General features: G+C 45.1%; 1 protein-coding gene across 1 annotated transcript; it reads left to right on the forward strand.

The window, feature by feature from the left end:
* Positions 1–5,699: 5,699 nt before the first annotated feature.
* LOC122401150 lies at positions 5,700–13,379 on the forward strand. Its single transcript, XM_043403110.1, has 5 exons — positions 5,700–8,917; positions 9,863–9,927; positions 10,276–10,978; positions 11,421–11,538; positions 11,863–13,379. Exons 1-5 carry the CDS (start codon positions 5,807–5,809, stop codon positions 12,015–12,017), a joined length of 4,152 nt encoding a protein of 1,383 aa, XP_043259045.1. The 5' UTR covers positions 5,700–5,806; the 3' UTR covers positions 12,018–13,379.
* The last annotated feature ends 1,301 nt before the right edge of the window (positions 13,380–14,680 follow it).

Here is a 14,680-nt window from a genome sequence, read left to right on the forward strand (position 1 = left end):
TGTGCCGTTGGCAGTTGATCGCGTCGCTGTACGAATACCCGAGTTTTGTCCGGGAGACCCGGAGATGTGGTTTTCGATGGTAGAGAGAAGTTTTGAGGTATCCAATGTAACGTCGGAGACCACGAAATTCGGGTACATTCTCGGCGCGTTAAGTGCGCGACACGCCGCGGAAGTAAGAGACATTATCATGAATCCTCCGGCCACGGATCCGTACACGACGCTCAAAAATGAGTTTATTCGCCGGCTTAGTGCTTCGCAGGAACAGAAAACGCGACGGTTATTGGAACACGAGGAAATCGGGGACAGAAAACCGTCCCAATTTCTTCGTCACCTGCGCGGATTGGCCGGTACGGCTTTTTCGGACGGTGTATTGCGGACGCTTTGGATGGGCCGGCTACCTGCTAATATGCAGGTGATTTTAGCCACGCAGCGGGACACCCCGCTGGATAAGGTAGCAGAGTTGGCAGACGCTGTCGCGGATACGATGACACCGCGGGTACACGTCACGGAGGCCGCGACTACGGGCGTATCTGCATCCTGCCAAATACCCCCGCCGGGCCCGAGCATCGAGGCCATGTTAAACATTAAGATGTCGCAATTGGCTCTTTCCTTGAGGCAGGAAATTTCTGCCATCCGTGAATCCTTGGTGGACCAGGGGCAATCTTCCCGTCGCAGGTGGACCCACCGAAATCATCCAAACTCGCGCTACCGCAGACGATCTCTATCGCGATCGCGAGAGCGGCCCGCGGGAGGACAAATGGACCATCAAGGGAAATGCTGGTACCATTGGCGGTTCGGTCCGGCCGCGCAGAGGTGCGTTGCACCGTGCAATTGGAACGCCACGGATCAGGGAAACGACCTAGGGAGTCGTTGATGGCGGCCAGCGACACAAATCCAGCATCACGCCGCCTCTTCATCTTAGACAACAGCTCGAAGACGGAATTTTTAGTGGATACCGGGGCCGATTTGTGCGTTTTTCCGCGCCGCCTGCTAGGCGGATTGCGAGAAAGATCGGAGTACCAGCTGGCGGCGGCGAATGGGAGTGTAATTAACACCTACGGGACAGTGTCGTTAAACCTGCACCTCGGCCTACGACGGGATTTCGTGTGGCGATTCGTGGTTGCGGATGTTACAAAACCCATAATCGGGGTAGACTTTCTCGATCACTTCGATCTTATGGTGGACATCCGCAATCGTCGCCTCGTCGATCGGACCACGTCGTTAACGGTCCGCGGAACACGAGCCGAGGATGAAACGCCGTCGGTGAAGACAGTAGCAGGGACTACCGTTTACCACCAGCTCCTGATGCAGATGCCGGAACTTACACGGCCTAGCGGCACCCCGATGAGGACTACGCACCAAACGGTGCATTACATCGAGACAACCCCTGGACCACCCGTTTCCAGCAAGCCTCGGCGGCTTGCACCGGACCGGCTCAGGGCTGCCCAGAAGGAGTTCGACGCGATGGTGAAGATGGGCATCGCTTGTCCTTCGAAGAGCGCGTGGTCAGCACCCCTTCATATGGTTCCGAAGAAGGGCGAAGAAGCTTGGAGGCCTTGCGGTGACTATAGAGCGTTAAACGCACGGACAATTCCCGACCGATACCCCGTGCGTCACATTGAGGATTTTGCGCAACAACTGAGTGGCAAAAAGGTATTTTCCACAATAGATCTCGTCCGAGCTTATAATCAGATTCCGGTTGCATCGGAAGACGTCGGAAAAACGGCCATTACAACGCCGTTCGGGCTTTTTGAATTCCCGTACATGTCGTTCGGGTTACGAAATGCCGCGCAAACATTTCAGCGCTTTATCGACGAAATTTTACGCGGTTTCGATTTTTGTTACGCGTATATAGACGACATTTTGGTCGCCTCAGAATCCCAAGCCGATCACCTGCGCCATTTAGAATTATTATTTAAACGATTAAAAGATTATGGCATTGTTGTTAATCCGAATAAATGCACGTTCGGACAGGAAGAAGTTAAATTTCTAGGCTATCGGGTAAATGAAAGCGGCACTCAACCTTTGCCCGGCAAGGTACAAGCCATAAAGTCATTTCCCCTTCCGAAAAACGCGAAGGATTTGAGGCAGTACTTGGGAATGCTTAATTTTTACCGCCGTTTTATCCCAGATGCCGCTCGCTTTCAAGCACCCTTGAACGACCTTTTAGCCGGCAATTTAAAGGGCAAGACCCCGATAGCCTGGACTTCGGAAGCGCGTCAGGCTTTCGAAAATACCAAAAATAGTTTAGCAAACGCAACCCTGCTTTCTCATCCTGCGGTCAACGCTCCATTGTCGGTTACCTGCGATGCTTCTGATTACACCGTAGGAGCTGTTTTACATCAGTGCGTCGGCAACGAACGACAACCATTAGCATTCTTTTCTAAGAAATTAGGATCTGCCGAAAAGAAGTATTCAGCTTACGACCGGGAACTACTTTCTATCTATTTAGCAATAAAACATTTCAAACATATGCTCGAAGGCAGACATTTCACGATTTTTACAGACCATAAACCCATAACTTTCGCTTTCAAACAGAAATTAGATAAATGCTCTCCTCGACAATTCCGATACCTAGATTACATTGCGCAATTCTCTACAGATATTCAACATATTTCCGGTAAAGACAACGTCGTTGCCGATGCACTGTCCAGAGTGGAAACGGTTAACCACTCGATTAATTTCGAAGAATTGGCAAAATCGCAAGCCCAGGATGAGGAGTTGCAGCGGTTGTTGAATAGCGAATCTAGCCTGCAATTACGCAAAGTCTCGTTGCCTGGCACGTCTTCCGAAATTTTTTGCGATATTTCGACTAAGAATGTAAGACCTTATGTCACCCCTCCTTTCCGACGTGCAATTTTTAATATGTTACATGTATTATCACATCCAGGTATTAACGCGACGATCAAGCTCATAACGCAACGTTATGTTTGGCCGTCGATTAAAAGAGATGTTCGCACGTGGACACGTTGCTGTATACCGTGCCAAAGATCAAAAATTTCCCGTCATGTGACTGCACCATTGGCTACATTTGTTAAACCTTCTGCGCGATTCGAACACATTCATTTAGACATAGTAATTTTACCGGTGTCCGAAGGTTTCAGGTATTGTCTGACCTGTGTAGACAGATATACGCGGTGGCCGGAAGCCTTCCCCATGGTCGATCAGGAGGCCCAAACCGTAGCTCGAACCTTTTATGACGGTTGGGTAGCGCGGTTTGGTGCTCCCGTACGGATTACCACCGATCAGGGTAGGCAATTCGAATCCAAATTATTTTTTGCGCTGAACAATTTAATTGGATCCACACGCCTTCGCACAACGGCGTATCACCCAGCGGCCAATGGGATGGTAGAGCGTTTTCACCGACAGCTCAAGTCGGCTATAAGGTGCCACGGATCCGACAAGTGGACAGAAATACTTCCGACGGTTCTACTCGGTATTCGTTCCGCCTGGAAAGAAGACCTCGGCGCTACCTCAGCGGAATTAGTTTATGGCGAGCCATTAAGATTACCGGGAGAGTTCTTGTCTTCGCATTCAGCGGAAGGCACAGAAAATGCTTCCGATTTTACTAATAGACTACGCAACCATTTTTCTAAATTGAGTCCCTCTAATGCATCACGCCATTCCGTTAATCGTACATTCGTTTTCAAAGATCTTAGCAGTTCAACACATGTTTTCATCCGAACAGATTCAGCCAAAACTATTTTACAACCCGCTTATGAAGGTCCATACGCCGTAGTGCGCCGAGGCGAAAAAACATTTACAATAAACATTAGAGGTAAGGAAATAAATATATCAATTGAAAGGCTAAAGCCTGCTTATATGCTAGCAGAAAACAGACCGGATCCCGTGAGCATAGAAAATCAGCCGGTCACACAAACAAACGTACCTGACAATGCGCCGGTTATACAGCAACGTGTCACGCGTTCAGGTAGACGCGTACGTTTTCCCGAGCGATTTCAAATTACGCGGTAGTACTTAAGGCTTGCGCATTATTATAATAAGTATCATATACCATTTATTTTTTTCCATCACTTTTATGTACTTTCATGTATTTTTAGGTATTACGTATTATATATTAAACTCCATGTAAATTCCTTTTTTTTTCAACTCTGTTCAAATACTGTAATGTAAATCTTAGTTAGGATAACGTATTTTATATAATAGAGTAAATGGTAGTGGTAATGTAGTCGGTCAATTTTTCGTAATTGTGCCAATTACTGGCAGGGGGGTAGTGTGGCGGCCAAGGCACCACATACGCCTTAGCCGTTCGAAGCCGCTACAATGTATGGTTGCACACGAGACGATGGTTGCACACGAGACGATGGTTGCACACGAGACGACCAGAGCCGCGTGAGCCGAAAAGCCGTTGTCGTCGTCTCTGACCGTCTTTTGTTTTTGAAGGCCTCTTGGTACGGTGGCGATGATCGTACCAGAGAGTCGAGCGTAACCCGCACCACGAGTCACGTCGTTGTACGACAGCAACAATAAAATTGTGCGGAACGGAACAGAGCGGAGTCATTATCTTCCCGATCCCACAGCGGTATAAAAATGATACTTATCATGCGAAATATTACTAATCTATTTAAAAGAACACTTAATACCAAAACTATTGAATTGTAAAGTTGTCAGATTTAATTTTTATTTAAAATAAACCGTATAAATTTTCCTCTAACTGTTGCTCATAATCAGATAATTCTCTACAAGTAAATACGAATGCACGTGAACTCGTATTGCGAAAATATGACTTCTGTTTCAGTCTTTATACTATATCCGAACTCATGAGAACTCGTTGTGGGCATCGATTTTGTCGTAAATGTATCCAAACGGTATTGCAAAACAAAAATGCGCTCTGCCCACTGTGCAACACCAATCTTCCGCGTCGTGGCATTTCGAAGGACGAGTGCATGGAAATGTACGTCAACAAATTAGAAGAACTAATCGAAGCAGTTAAACTGGACTCTGGCATCGATAGTGAGTAATACCGATTCACCCATAGTTATTTCATCTTTTATCAATCGATTCGATCACTGCATTGAAAAATACGTAGAATCACCAGTTAAAAATAGCTGACGCCTTATCGCTTTATCTTTGTTGCTAAAAGAAATACGAAGCTTAAAATACGATTCTCTGCTCGTCGCGATATCATGTTCGCTCAGGTCAGCTATCCGTTCCTCAGAGCGAAGCCAAGCCTTTAAAAAATTTAAGTTCCAGCGTTGTTTGGGATCATGCTGCTTCCTACAGCTATATAAAACATCAACGTTTTACGAGGTCTTAACTTTTGCATGCGCCGTTTCCGTGGTCGAACTTCCGTGAAGGACATTTAACAGGTCCTCCTTTTAAAATTTTACTTATCTGTGATGTTTAAAAAATGATTAGAATTCCACTGCATTCATCGTTGCTCCCAATACCAGAAGCTTAAATCTGGAATCTTGAAAGAATCAAGTTCGACCTGTTTTTATCAGCGTGCTCGTAGCAATGGACTATGCATGTTACAGTATCTTTACACACCGCAAGACCACAAAGCACGCGGGAAAGCTGCTCGTCGGACCCCATGGAACCCCATAAACCCGACACAGAGGAGCACTATGGGCCAAGTTGTTCGTACGTCGAGTCGTCGTTGAAAGCACCGCGTACTTCTCGGTCGAAAAGTTGCGCGCAAACAGGTAAAATTGTATCCAGAAACAGCAAGAGTAAGAAGAACAGCACCGAGGGCAGCAATATAACGAAATTTCTGAACAAATATGCCCTGTCGGGCATCGTTGTTCTGCCTCCTGACGAATCCAACGGCAGTGAGGAGAACTCGATGGACGTCAAAGTACAAACTTGGCTGGAATCTTTGCCAAACGACGAACCGTTGGACGATCCTAACAAAACCCAACCGATGCACGACGAATGCAATTTCGACGACACCAAAAGCGGCAATTCCAGAACGAAGAAGGCTGCTATTAAAATGCATCGAACGTATTCGAAGACGGAGAATCGAAGAGTACTTCCAGGTACATCGAGATCGAACGATGATACCAAGGATCAGGAGAGAACAATGAACGAATCAGTGCTGCTTTATCGAGGGCAGCATGTCGACAGGACCTCGCCGTGCGACATGCTGCCCTCGGTGAAGCAGAATTGGTCCAGCGTCGCGCGATGCGGTAAAGAATTACGGAAAAAGAAGCGAGCGAGGAAGCTGAGGTCTTTGAACGTCAGCATCGAGAACAAGAACAACAGATATTCGCGATCGCTCGACGAAATTGAAAAGGAAGCCATCAAATCGGGACCAATTAGAGACAAAGAGAGGGACGGGGAAGGTAATCCTTCTGAAAGCATGGAGATGTGTCTGCCAAACGAGCAAACACCCACGAAAGAGAAACACGACAAATCTATGCAAGAGACCCAAGCTGAAAGGACGTCGTTCATTGCACTGAAAGAAGGCGAGCACGTGCACATAATGGACTTGAACAATAGTCAGATTAAGGACATAATCGGAGTCGCTGGTCTCAACGAGGATCACAGATACGAAAGCAGAACGATGCCTCCGAAGATGTCGATGGAGAAGGCTTTCGTCCGATCAAACAACCCCAGTCCAGATTTGTTGTGCGGGGACAGCTTCTTAGGGACGGAAGTGATCAAGCAAACGCCCACCTGCAACAGATTGTCTCTGAAACGACGCAGCACCGACCCTAAATCGGAAGAGTCTTGGAAATTGAAAGACGTAGCGCGGCTGGAGACCGTGAAACGCAACTTGTGTCGAGAAATAGATGAGGACGAGAGCACCAAGACGAGATTAACGTCGGAGACGAAGAACAAATCCGAGGGCAGCAATAGACCGGATGCTGGTTACGCGTACTCTACGAGTTCCAATGAGAATAGGAGCAAGAAAGAGGACAGAAGACAGAACAAACGTTTCGTTACGTTCAAAAAGTTGGGCAAGGTTTACAAACGCCGTAAGAAATGCGCTACTTTCTTGCATTTGGGCTCGATCCTGCCGAAGTCGATTCACCAGGAGTATTCGAAGCTAAGGTTGCAAAATCCGTGCATTTCGTCGGCATTGCAGGACCTGAGTACTCAGAAACTAGTGTCTAAGTGTCGTTTCGGGAATGATACGCAAATCTCGGTGAACGTTACGCCGCAGGATGAAATGGAGAGTATTTCGCCAACAGAGGAAGAAGCTTCTGTGTTCGTTCAACCTGGACCATCGAATATCGTGTCGAAACCGCCAGGTGTATTGGCTAACCTAGTCGAGAGTCAGTCTCGAGCGTCCAACGATGTATTTTTCGCAACCTTGGCCGACAACGAGGAAAAGAAGCTTGAGGTTGTTGAAAAGATAGCGCCCAAGACCGCCATCAAGATGTTATCGCCGAAGAAGGACTCCCAGCTGAAGTTTCTTTCCTTGGATTCGCTCGACGATCCACGAGTATCCAAGATGGATGCTCCCAGCGCGAAGAGAAGCAACTTCTCCGATATAAGGGGCGTGCATCCGAGGGCTCTGATACTCAAATCTCAGCAAGTACGCGAAACTTCGCAGCCCGATTCGTTTTCCGCGTTGGATAAAAAGCGGAAAAGGGCGGACGGCGGCGATAAGCTCGAAGGAACAAAGAGGAAATCGATGGACGCGGAAAATCTGCAAGATGGCGGCTCCTGCCATTCCGGCGAAAGTTTCTTCCCGAAGGCCACGTACATGAAACGGCCGGAGATCATCGATACCGGAACCACCACGCCAAAGAACGTTACGGTGGCTAAAGAATTCCATTCCAACTCGACCACTTCCAGCACCAAGACTTTGGAAACGGTGTTGCTGAGCTCTGGTACGGACACTGAGAACAGGGAGAGCCAGGAGAAGGACGAGAAGAAGGCGTTCAAGAGGATTCCGACGTTGCGTGGTTCAGGCATGGATTCTCTGGAACTTGTCTGCTTGGGCAACGAAGTAAACAGTGATCAGGTCGCAGCGCCTCAGAGAACCAAACGGAAACGGCCGTTGTCTTTGGACTCCGACTGCGATATGGAGTTGAACGCGATAGCGAGCAATTGGTACAAGGACTTGAATGTAACCGATAGGCACGCGAAGAAAGGAAAAGTGGAGCAAACTCGTGCTTCCTCGGCTTTTATGCACGCGTCCAGCGAGGCGAAGAAAGACTCGTTAACGTCCAAGATACCCAACAGAGACTACACCCCGTTGTACAGACAACCATCTACGATCGACGTTGGTTCCAGCTCCGATGGGAAAAGGCAAGAAACTTCTTCTCAGAACAGAGGAGCGTTCGACTTCGATTCTCCGGACTTTGGCTCGGTAGTGGGCAGGATAGGAGACGTACAAAGGCTCGTGACCGAGTCCAACGACGATAATAAAGATTCTGAACAGAGACGAGAGGCTATGATGCACGACAACTTCGACGAAATAATGGCTAACGTCGACAAGGAAGCACTGATCAACGAGTATTCCAAGAGCAAGCCGCGATCCCTGAACAAGGACGATCCTGAGCTCCATAAATCTTGCAGTTTCGATAAGGAGAACAAATACAAGGAATCGGAGCCATTGTACGAAAGTTTCAGCGACAATGAGAAAACCCTGACGCCGGGATGCGCGAACGTCGTCGATAAGAAGAGGAACCCGATGCACGGTGATGAATTGCAGGGGAGAATGAGCAAAGAATCAAGGAAGAATACTTGGGATAAGTCGGCGAGCGATCCGTTAACCGACAATGACAAAGCGGCTGAGAACGCAAACATGGAAGCGACGAGTTACAAGCATGATTCTCTTGTGGACGTTACGCAACATTATTTGCAAATTAAGCAATTCGAGGAGGATCTGTTTGGCAAATCGACGAATCCCAAGCCGCAACTTGATACGAAGAAAGAGACGAGGGAACAAAGAAGTTCGTCCAAAAATGCGATAACTGGACTCTCCGATACGAAACGAACGGTTTGTTATTTTTTTTTCATTGGTGATTGGTTCCTTAAGAGTCTATGGGTTTTACAGGCCTAAAATTAGCATTAGAAAAGAAAGTACTACCATCTAAGATTCCTCCCTCCTAGATTCACCACACAGATTAATTTTAATTTATTATTATTATTCATTTATTAACAGGATTAAATCCTTTAGTAGAAAGATGTAAGGAACTACAGATGTGAATTTTACATAGTCAAACATTAACGCTTAGTAAATTTAACAAAATAAATTAATTTATAATATGTTGCAAGGATAATTTTAGACTTTCTAATGATTGTTCAATTAAACATAATTTATATTGAATAAGTTTAGCGACGGAAATTTAACATTTCAGTTCGATCCCGAAGTTATTCGAATCGCTTCGAAAGTATTTTTGATTCATCGCTTCGTACTAGCGTGTATCAGCTACTCCTTTCAGTGAACCTCTGCTAACCGCGTTATAGTTGACGAAGTATCGACTACTGCGGTCACTTTTAGTCGGAAACCCCGCAGTTTCAGGCGGGATACGAATCATTGATGCGAGCAGTGCGCAGAAGTTTCCAAATAGCCAGCCCCGCGTAAGCAATAACCGTGTTCAGTGTGCTCTAAGTTCAATCGGGCTGCAACTTTCATTTATAATAAAATTTTTATTTAGATCTCAGCTTGCACGGTTTCAGTCGTTTTTGAAATAAACGTAACATTCTCAAGGAAACTCTTACATTTGCGTATCAAACATGGTGAAACCGATACGACCGAATTTTCTTTCGACCCTCGAATGTTCGATTTTCTTTTTAATTCGATTAAGAATGTCATTTATTTGCTGGTATTAGTCCGTCGCGCATTTATTATTCGACGCGACTATCCATTTCGCCGCTCACGAGATAAACAAGACCCCTTGTTCGTCATTCTCAAAGACTTACTCCACTTTGAAATATCCAGGACGCCGAACACTCGGCCGAAGAAGACGACATTGTCAAGAACACTCCTGACGACAAGACGAAGGCGTAAGTAACGTGAGACTTTTGTCACTGCTTTACTCTCTGCGTCATTCTCGAGCACGAGTAATTATCCATTCGCGTATTTCCCCTGTATTGTCAGCCACGTTCAAATTGTAATATGTAAAATATAGTAATTCCTCGTTAATCATCTTCTATCTCATTAACTGCACCGTAGCCACCAGATTTTACTCACCTTTACTAACACATTCATTCTAATCTCTCATTTTTCTCGATAAAAACTCTCTTCGTTAATCGACACACGGAAAATCCAAAAGACTAAATAAAGAAAAGAATTTCTTTATATCGTCTCGCGCCAAAATAATGCTTGTTCCCTTTAATAATAATCGAAAGCAGCGTCCAATCGACCAGCGCGACGACGAAAAGTAGTTCGAGCATATCGCCGATATCGAGGGTCGGCGTGAAACAGTTTGCGAGGACTCCGTCGACGGTTGTTGGAACGAATTCGAGGAGAAGCGCACCGCTTTGCAAGAGGAGGATCCATCCTCTTTGCGAGAGCACACCGATAGCGCAGACGAGCAGGAAGAATAATTTCGAGGCCGGCACGAAGCACACGGAAGATAAGGGATTCAAGCCAGCGGCGTGTACGAACGATAAACGAACGACGAACGTGTCGGGAAACACCGTACAGAGCTTTGCCAGGCAAAGGTTGCGTTTCGTTTGCAGCGGTCTGGGACAGGCTCAAATTGAACACGTGAAGAGGCTGGCAAGTATCGTGAACGCGCGATACGTGACTCAATTCGATCCCGATGTGACGCACGTTATCGTGAAAGCTGACAAGGAGAATAACGGGGCGAGTAAAACACTCAAGTACTTGCAAGGAATCGCTCACAGGAAATGGATCGTCGTGGACCAGTGGGTCACCGATTGCCTGAAAGAAAAGAAATTAATAAACGAGGAACCCTACGAGGCGGTGGACAGAAGGGCTCTCGAGGCTGGTCCTCGAAAGTCGCGGTTAAGGCAAAACAATAATTTATTCGAAGATTTCGTGTTCCTCTTCATCGGACCCTACGTGGACGTCTCCGTCGAACAGTACCAGGTGAAAAATATTTCCTAGCTTTTGAAATGATAAAACTCATCGTTCATGCGCCTGTTATCTTGTAATATTCTCAATGACTGTTATTCACGAATATTAAGTATTATAAACTAAAGTTATTCGAGTATAAGATTGCAAAGACGAGTAGAAATCCTTTTCATAATGGATTGTTTCCGCCTCGACCGGAGAACAAGAGTTGGACGTTGGTCCGTTGTAAAAAGATTCGTTGTAAGCGTCACGGTACATTACAAATCTGTTCCCGAGCACGCGTCTCACATGTTGCAAGCCAAAAGTCGTGCAGTTTGTAATGAAAGTCTGTTCGCCGTATATATTACCAAGTCCAAGGAAAGCATTTATTTACATTTTCCTGCTATCCAATCTTGCTATGCTATTTACAGTTGAATCCATGCCAAGTTTCTCGGCTTAAGAATACGTTCTTTTTTAGGAGTTGCTACGTGCTATTGGTGCCACTGTGGTCGAAACCGTGAAAGCCCTAGCCGTTGAAAAGAGGAGGTTGAAAGTCATCGTGGTCCAAGCCAATTTTTACAACTACGAAATCATTGGTGAGCTTATTATTTCACATATAATTAACCGAGCGTATCGTACAAAGATTTATCAGCCCCTGTTTGAAACTGTGCTTGCAAAGGAAAATTATATTCGTTAAAAATAATATTTGGATGCAGCAGAAACTGCTATTATAGCAAAAGTGCAATTTGCGTGATCGTCTGATGAATGTGTTGAATGAATGAAGAACGAAAGTTTGAAAAGTTGTTTGAACCAGTGTAACAATATCTCCAATTCCCACATAAAATGGCAATCTTATGCAAAATAAGATCTCGAAATAAACTCTTTACATTGTTAACGTCGATATGTTTGTACTTTAGCAGGCTGGTACAAGAAGGCTCGTGCTGTGCCAGTTGCCCACGATTGGGTAGTGGAGTGTATCAGTCAGTACAAACTGATATCCTTGTATCCGTACCTGCAGGAGTTGGAGCGACAGGAAGTTCTAGCTTTAAATTTTCCAGAATTCCTCGTCGAATAAAAAGATTCTGACGTGGACTCGGACGATCTCGCGAATCAAACAAGTTGACCAAATATAACTATAATGTGATATTGCAAACATGCAGCGGGCCTGTGGATTATCGTTGTTCAAGGTTTACCCAAATTTGATAACAAAGAGTATATTTGTTTCTGCAGAGAATATTATTTCTTTATACGTTTGAAGTTATTCATTTCGATTAGATACATATACATATATATGTTCGTTGCTCTATTTAATATTGTTTATTTTCTTTTTCAACGCTGATTCTTACAAAGCGATTCAAGGTTCGAGGCTTGAACGGAAACGATTATTTTTAGATTAGTAATATATATTAAAATCAACTATATGTTTTCTTCCTCGATGAAATGTTGATCAATTTTTCTACACGCCCAAATTTGGATCGCTCTGTCAGAATTATACATTCCACGAAGGGCGATTCCTTAGCCAGTAACGCTTCGTCGTAAAAATGTTCACTTTCGAAAATATCGATAATAAATACAATTTATACATTTATTTCTTTTGTTTACGAGCATGGATGGTGTCGTAAAATACGCGTTTATAACTTTACTTTTACGTGTTGAAACTTTTCGTAACGTAAGAGCATAGCGAGCACCGCGAGTGGCGAAGCACGGACTTTTGTCAATATGTCCCTTACCTGGAACTTTGGCCAGGTACACGCGTGCGTCGTGCAAACGTTAACAACGCCGTTGCTTATTATTTATCACGTTCAATTTTCAATTAGCCCGTGAATAGGGAATCCCAGTTTTTGGTTGCGGCCGCAGGTACGGCGCTCTCGAATTACCGCGCAACGCGAAGCTTACGTGTTTGGGTATTCTATTCCATCTCGTTTCGCGAGTGCAGCCGGATTACCATTTGAATTTTTTAATTACAATAAACACGTGGAATTCAGCGAGGTGTACGGTATGTAGGACGAGTAAGGTGCTTACACCGTGCAATATCATCATCATGGGTGGGATCAGAGGCTGCGTGTTGCGAGGTACATCGAGGCCGCTCACGTATTCACCGAGACACGCCAACTATATTGATTTGCCCGGGACCACCTGTAGCCAACTCTCGTTCCCTCTCTAGCGCCACACCAGCGGTTATGAATCTCCACCAATTGCTAGCAAGTGAGGAGAAATAATCACTGTCTAGCCGTCCGCGTATTCCAAGTGCCTCTAAGTACCTGGCGGGTAACATTAAGTACACATTAACCGGCCATATTTCACTTGTTAAAATTGCATCTTCCGACGACCCGCGTTCGTCTCCTAATTATTAAGACTCGTTACACACGGAGGACATTAGTTTAATCGAATAATCGACCATTTGTTTTGTAAATCTCCAGTGTATAAATATTTTTGTACAGCGAATTGAATAAATTTTCTATCCTTCGTTACCATCTGTTTACTGTCATTCTCTCCCACCTGTTTTGCGATTTATTATTTTTTATTTAGGAGAAAAATCGAATTTTCGGCCTGGCGATACGTTCAACGACAATCGGTTTCCCATTGTCGAGCGTCACATTATAGAATCAGGAGTTCCTAGCATTGTGCTCGAAAAATTGCCCGTCCACCGAAGAAACGGTTCTTTGGAAAAGAAATTAAGAGAGGTCCGTTCGACGTCGAGTTTGCAGAAACTTTGCCGCAGTGAAGCTTGTCGAGCGAATTATTTACTGTATCGAGGGTCCCTATTGAGTCTCCCTCGCTTACAGCCGTCGATGTTTGCGAATCTCTCGCAATTGTGCTTAGTATCGGAGGTCCCTATTGTGCGTTCCCATGGCAGTGTATGCGAATCGTATGCATTTATATTTCGAGCACAATCTTGATACATCTGTAAGTGTCAGCAGTTCCGTCTTTTAAAGTGCGAAGTTATGGAGTCCCGAAGGAAATTCTATCGACAGCTGTTTCACGTCTAATATGACGCGTGTAATTGAATCTGCTTGATTCATCTGTATTAAGAAAATTCTATTCGATATACGTATATATTTATTATAGTACAATACAACGTGTGAGACTAATCGATACCAGCAACATAGAACATTTTCAGCTTAAATCCATATGACGGGCTGCGTTTGTCGTAATCGCTGGACGTTTAAAGAATTTAATAAAAGGGATAAATCTGGCGATGGAAATGGAATTTAATACGCAACGAGGGATTATCCGGAATTGGTTGTCAGCCGTATGTACAGACACGAATGGCGACGACATACGATACATGGATTTAAGTTGAACGCCGCTATCGTAATTCAATCAATTAGACTCGAACGTTCACGATCGTGTAATTCCATCGCAAATGAACATGCCAAAACGATAATCGCGATTAACGAGGGACAAAATATCGGCGAGTTTCCGCGATTATTCCATAGAGGATAAATGCGTTAAACAAGACTATGTGCCGGACAATTGAAATAGGGAAAATACGGTTGCCTATGCTGATGCGAATAGGGGCAATTAACGGCCCGAGTGCAAAATCGTGTAAGCGATCCTTGAGTAAATAGAGGGCCGAGTTTTCGAGGCTTTTGTTACAATCTGCGAGGGCAGCTACGGTCGTTGAAAGAAATGCCAACGGACGGTACTTTTTCATATACCGGGGGGGTCCAATTTCAATTTACCCAATTTAAATTTAATCCAAACAAAGCGCGATTCGTGTTTCTTCGTTGCTAC

This window comes from Colletes gigas, unplaced genomic scaffold (assembly GCF_013123115.1).
Source record: "Colletes gigas isolate AHSC1104 unplaced genomic scaffold, ASM1312311v1 Colletes_gigas_Sc00022, whole genome shotgun sequence".
NCBI lineage: Eukaryota > Metazoa > Arthropoda > Insecta > Hymenoptera > Colletidae > Colletes > Colletes gigas.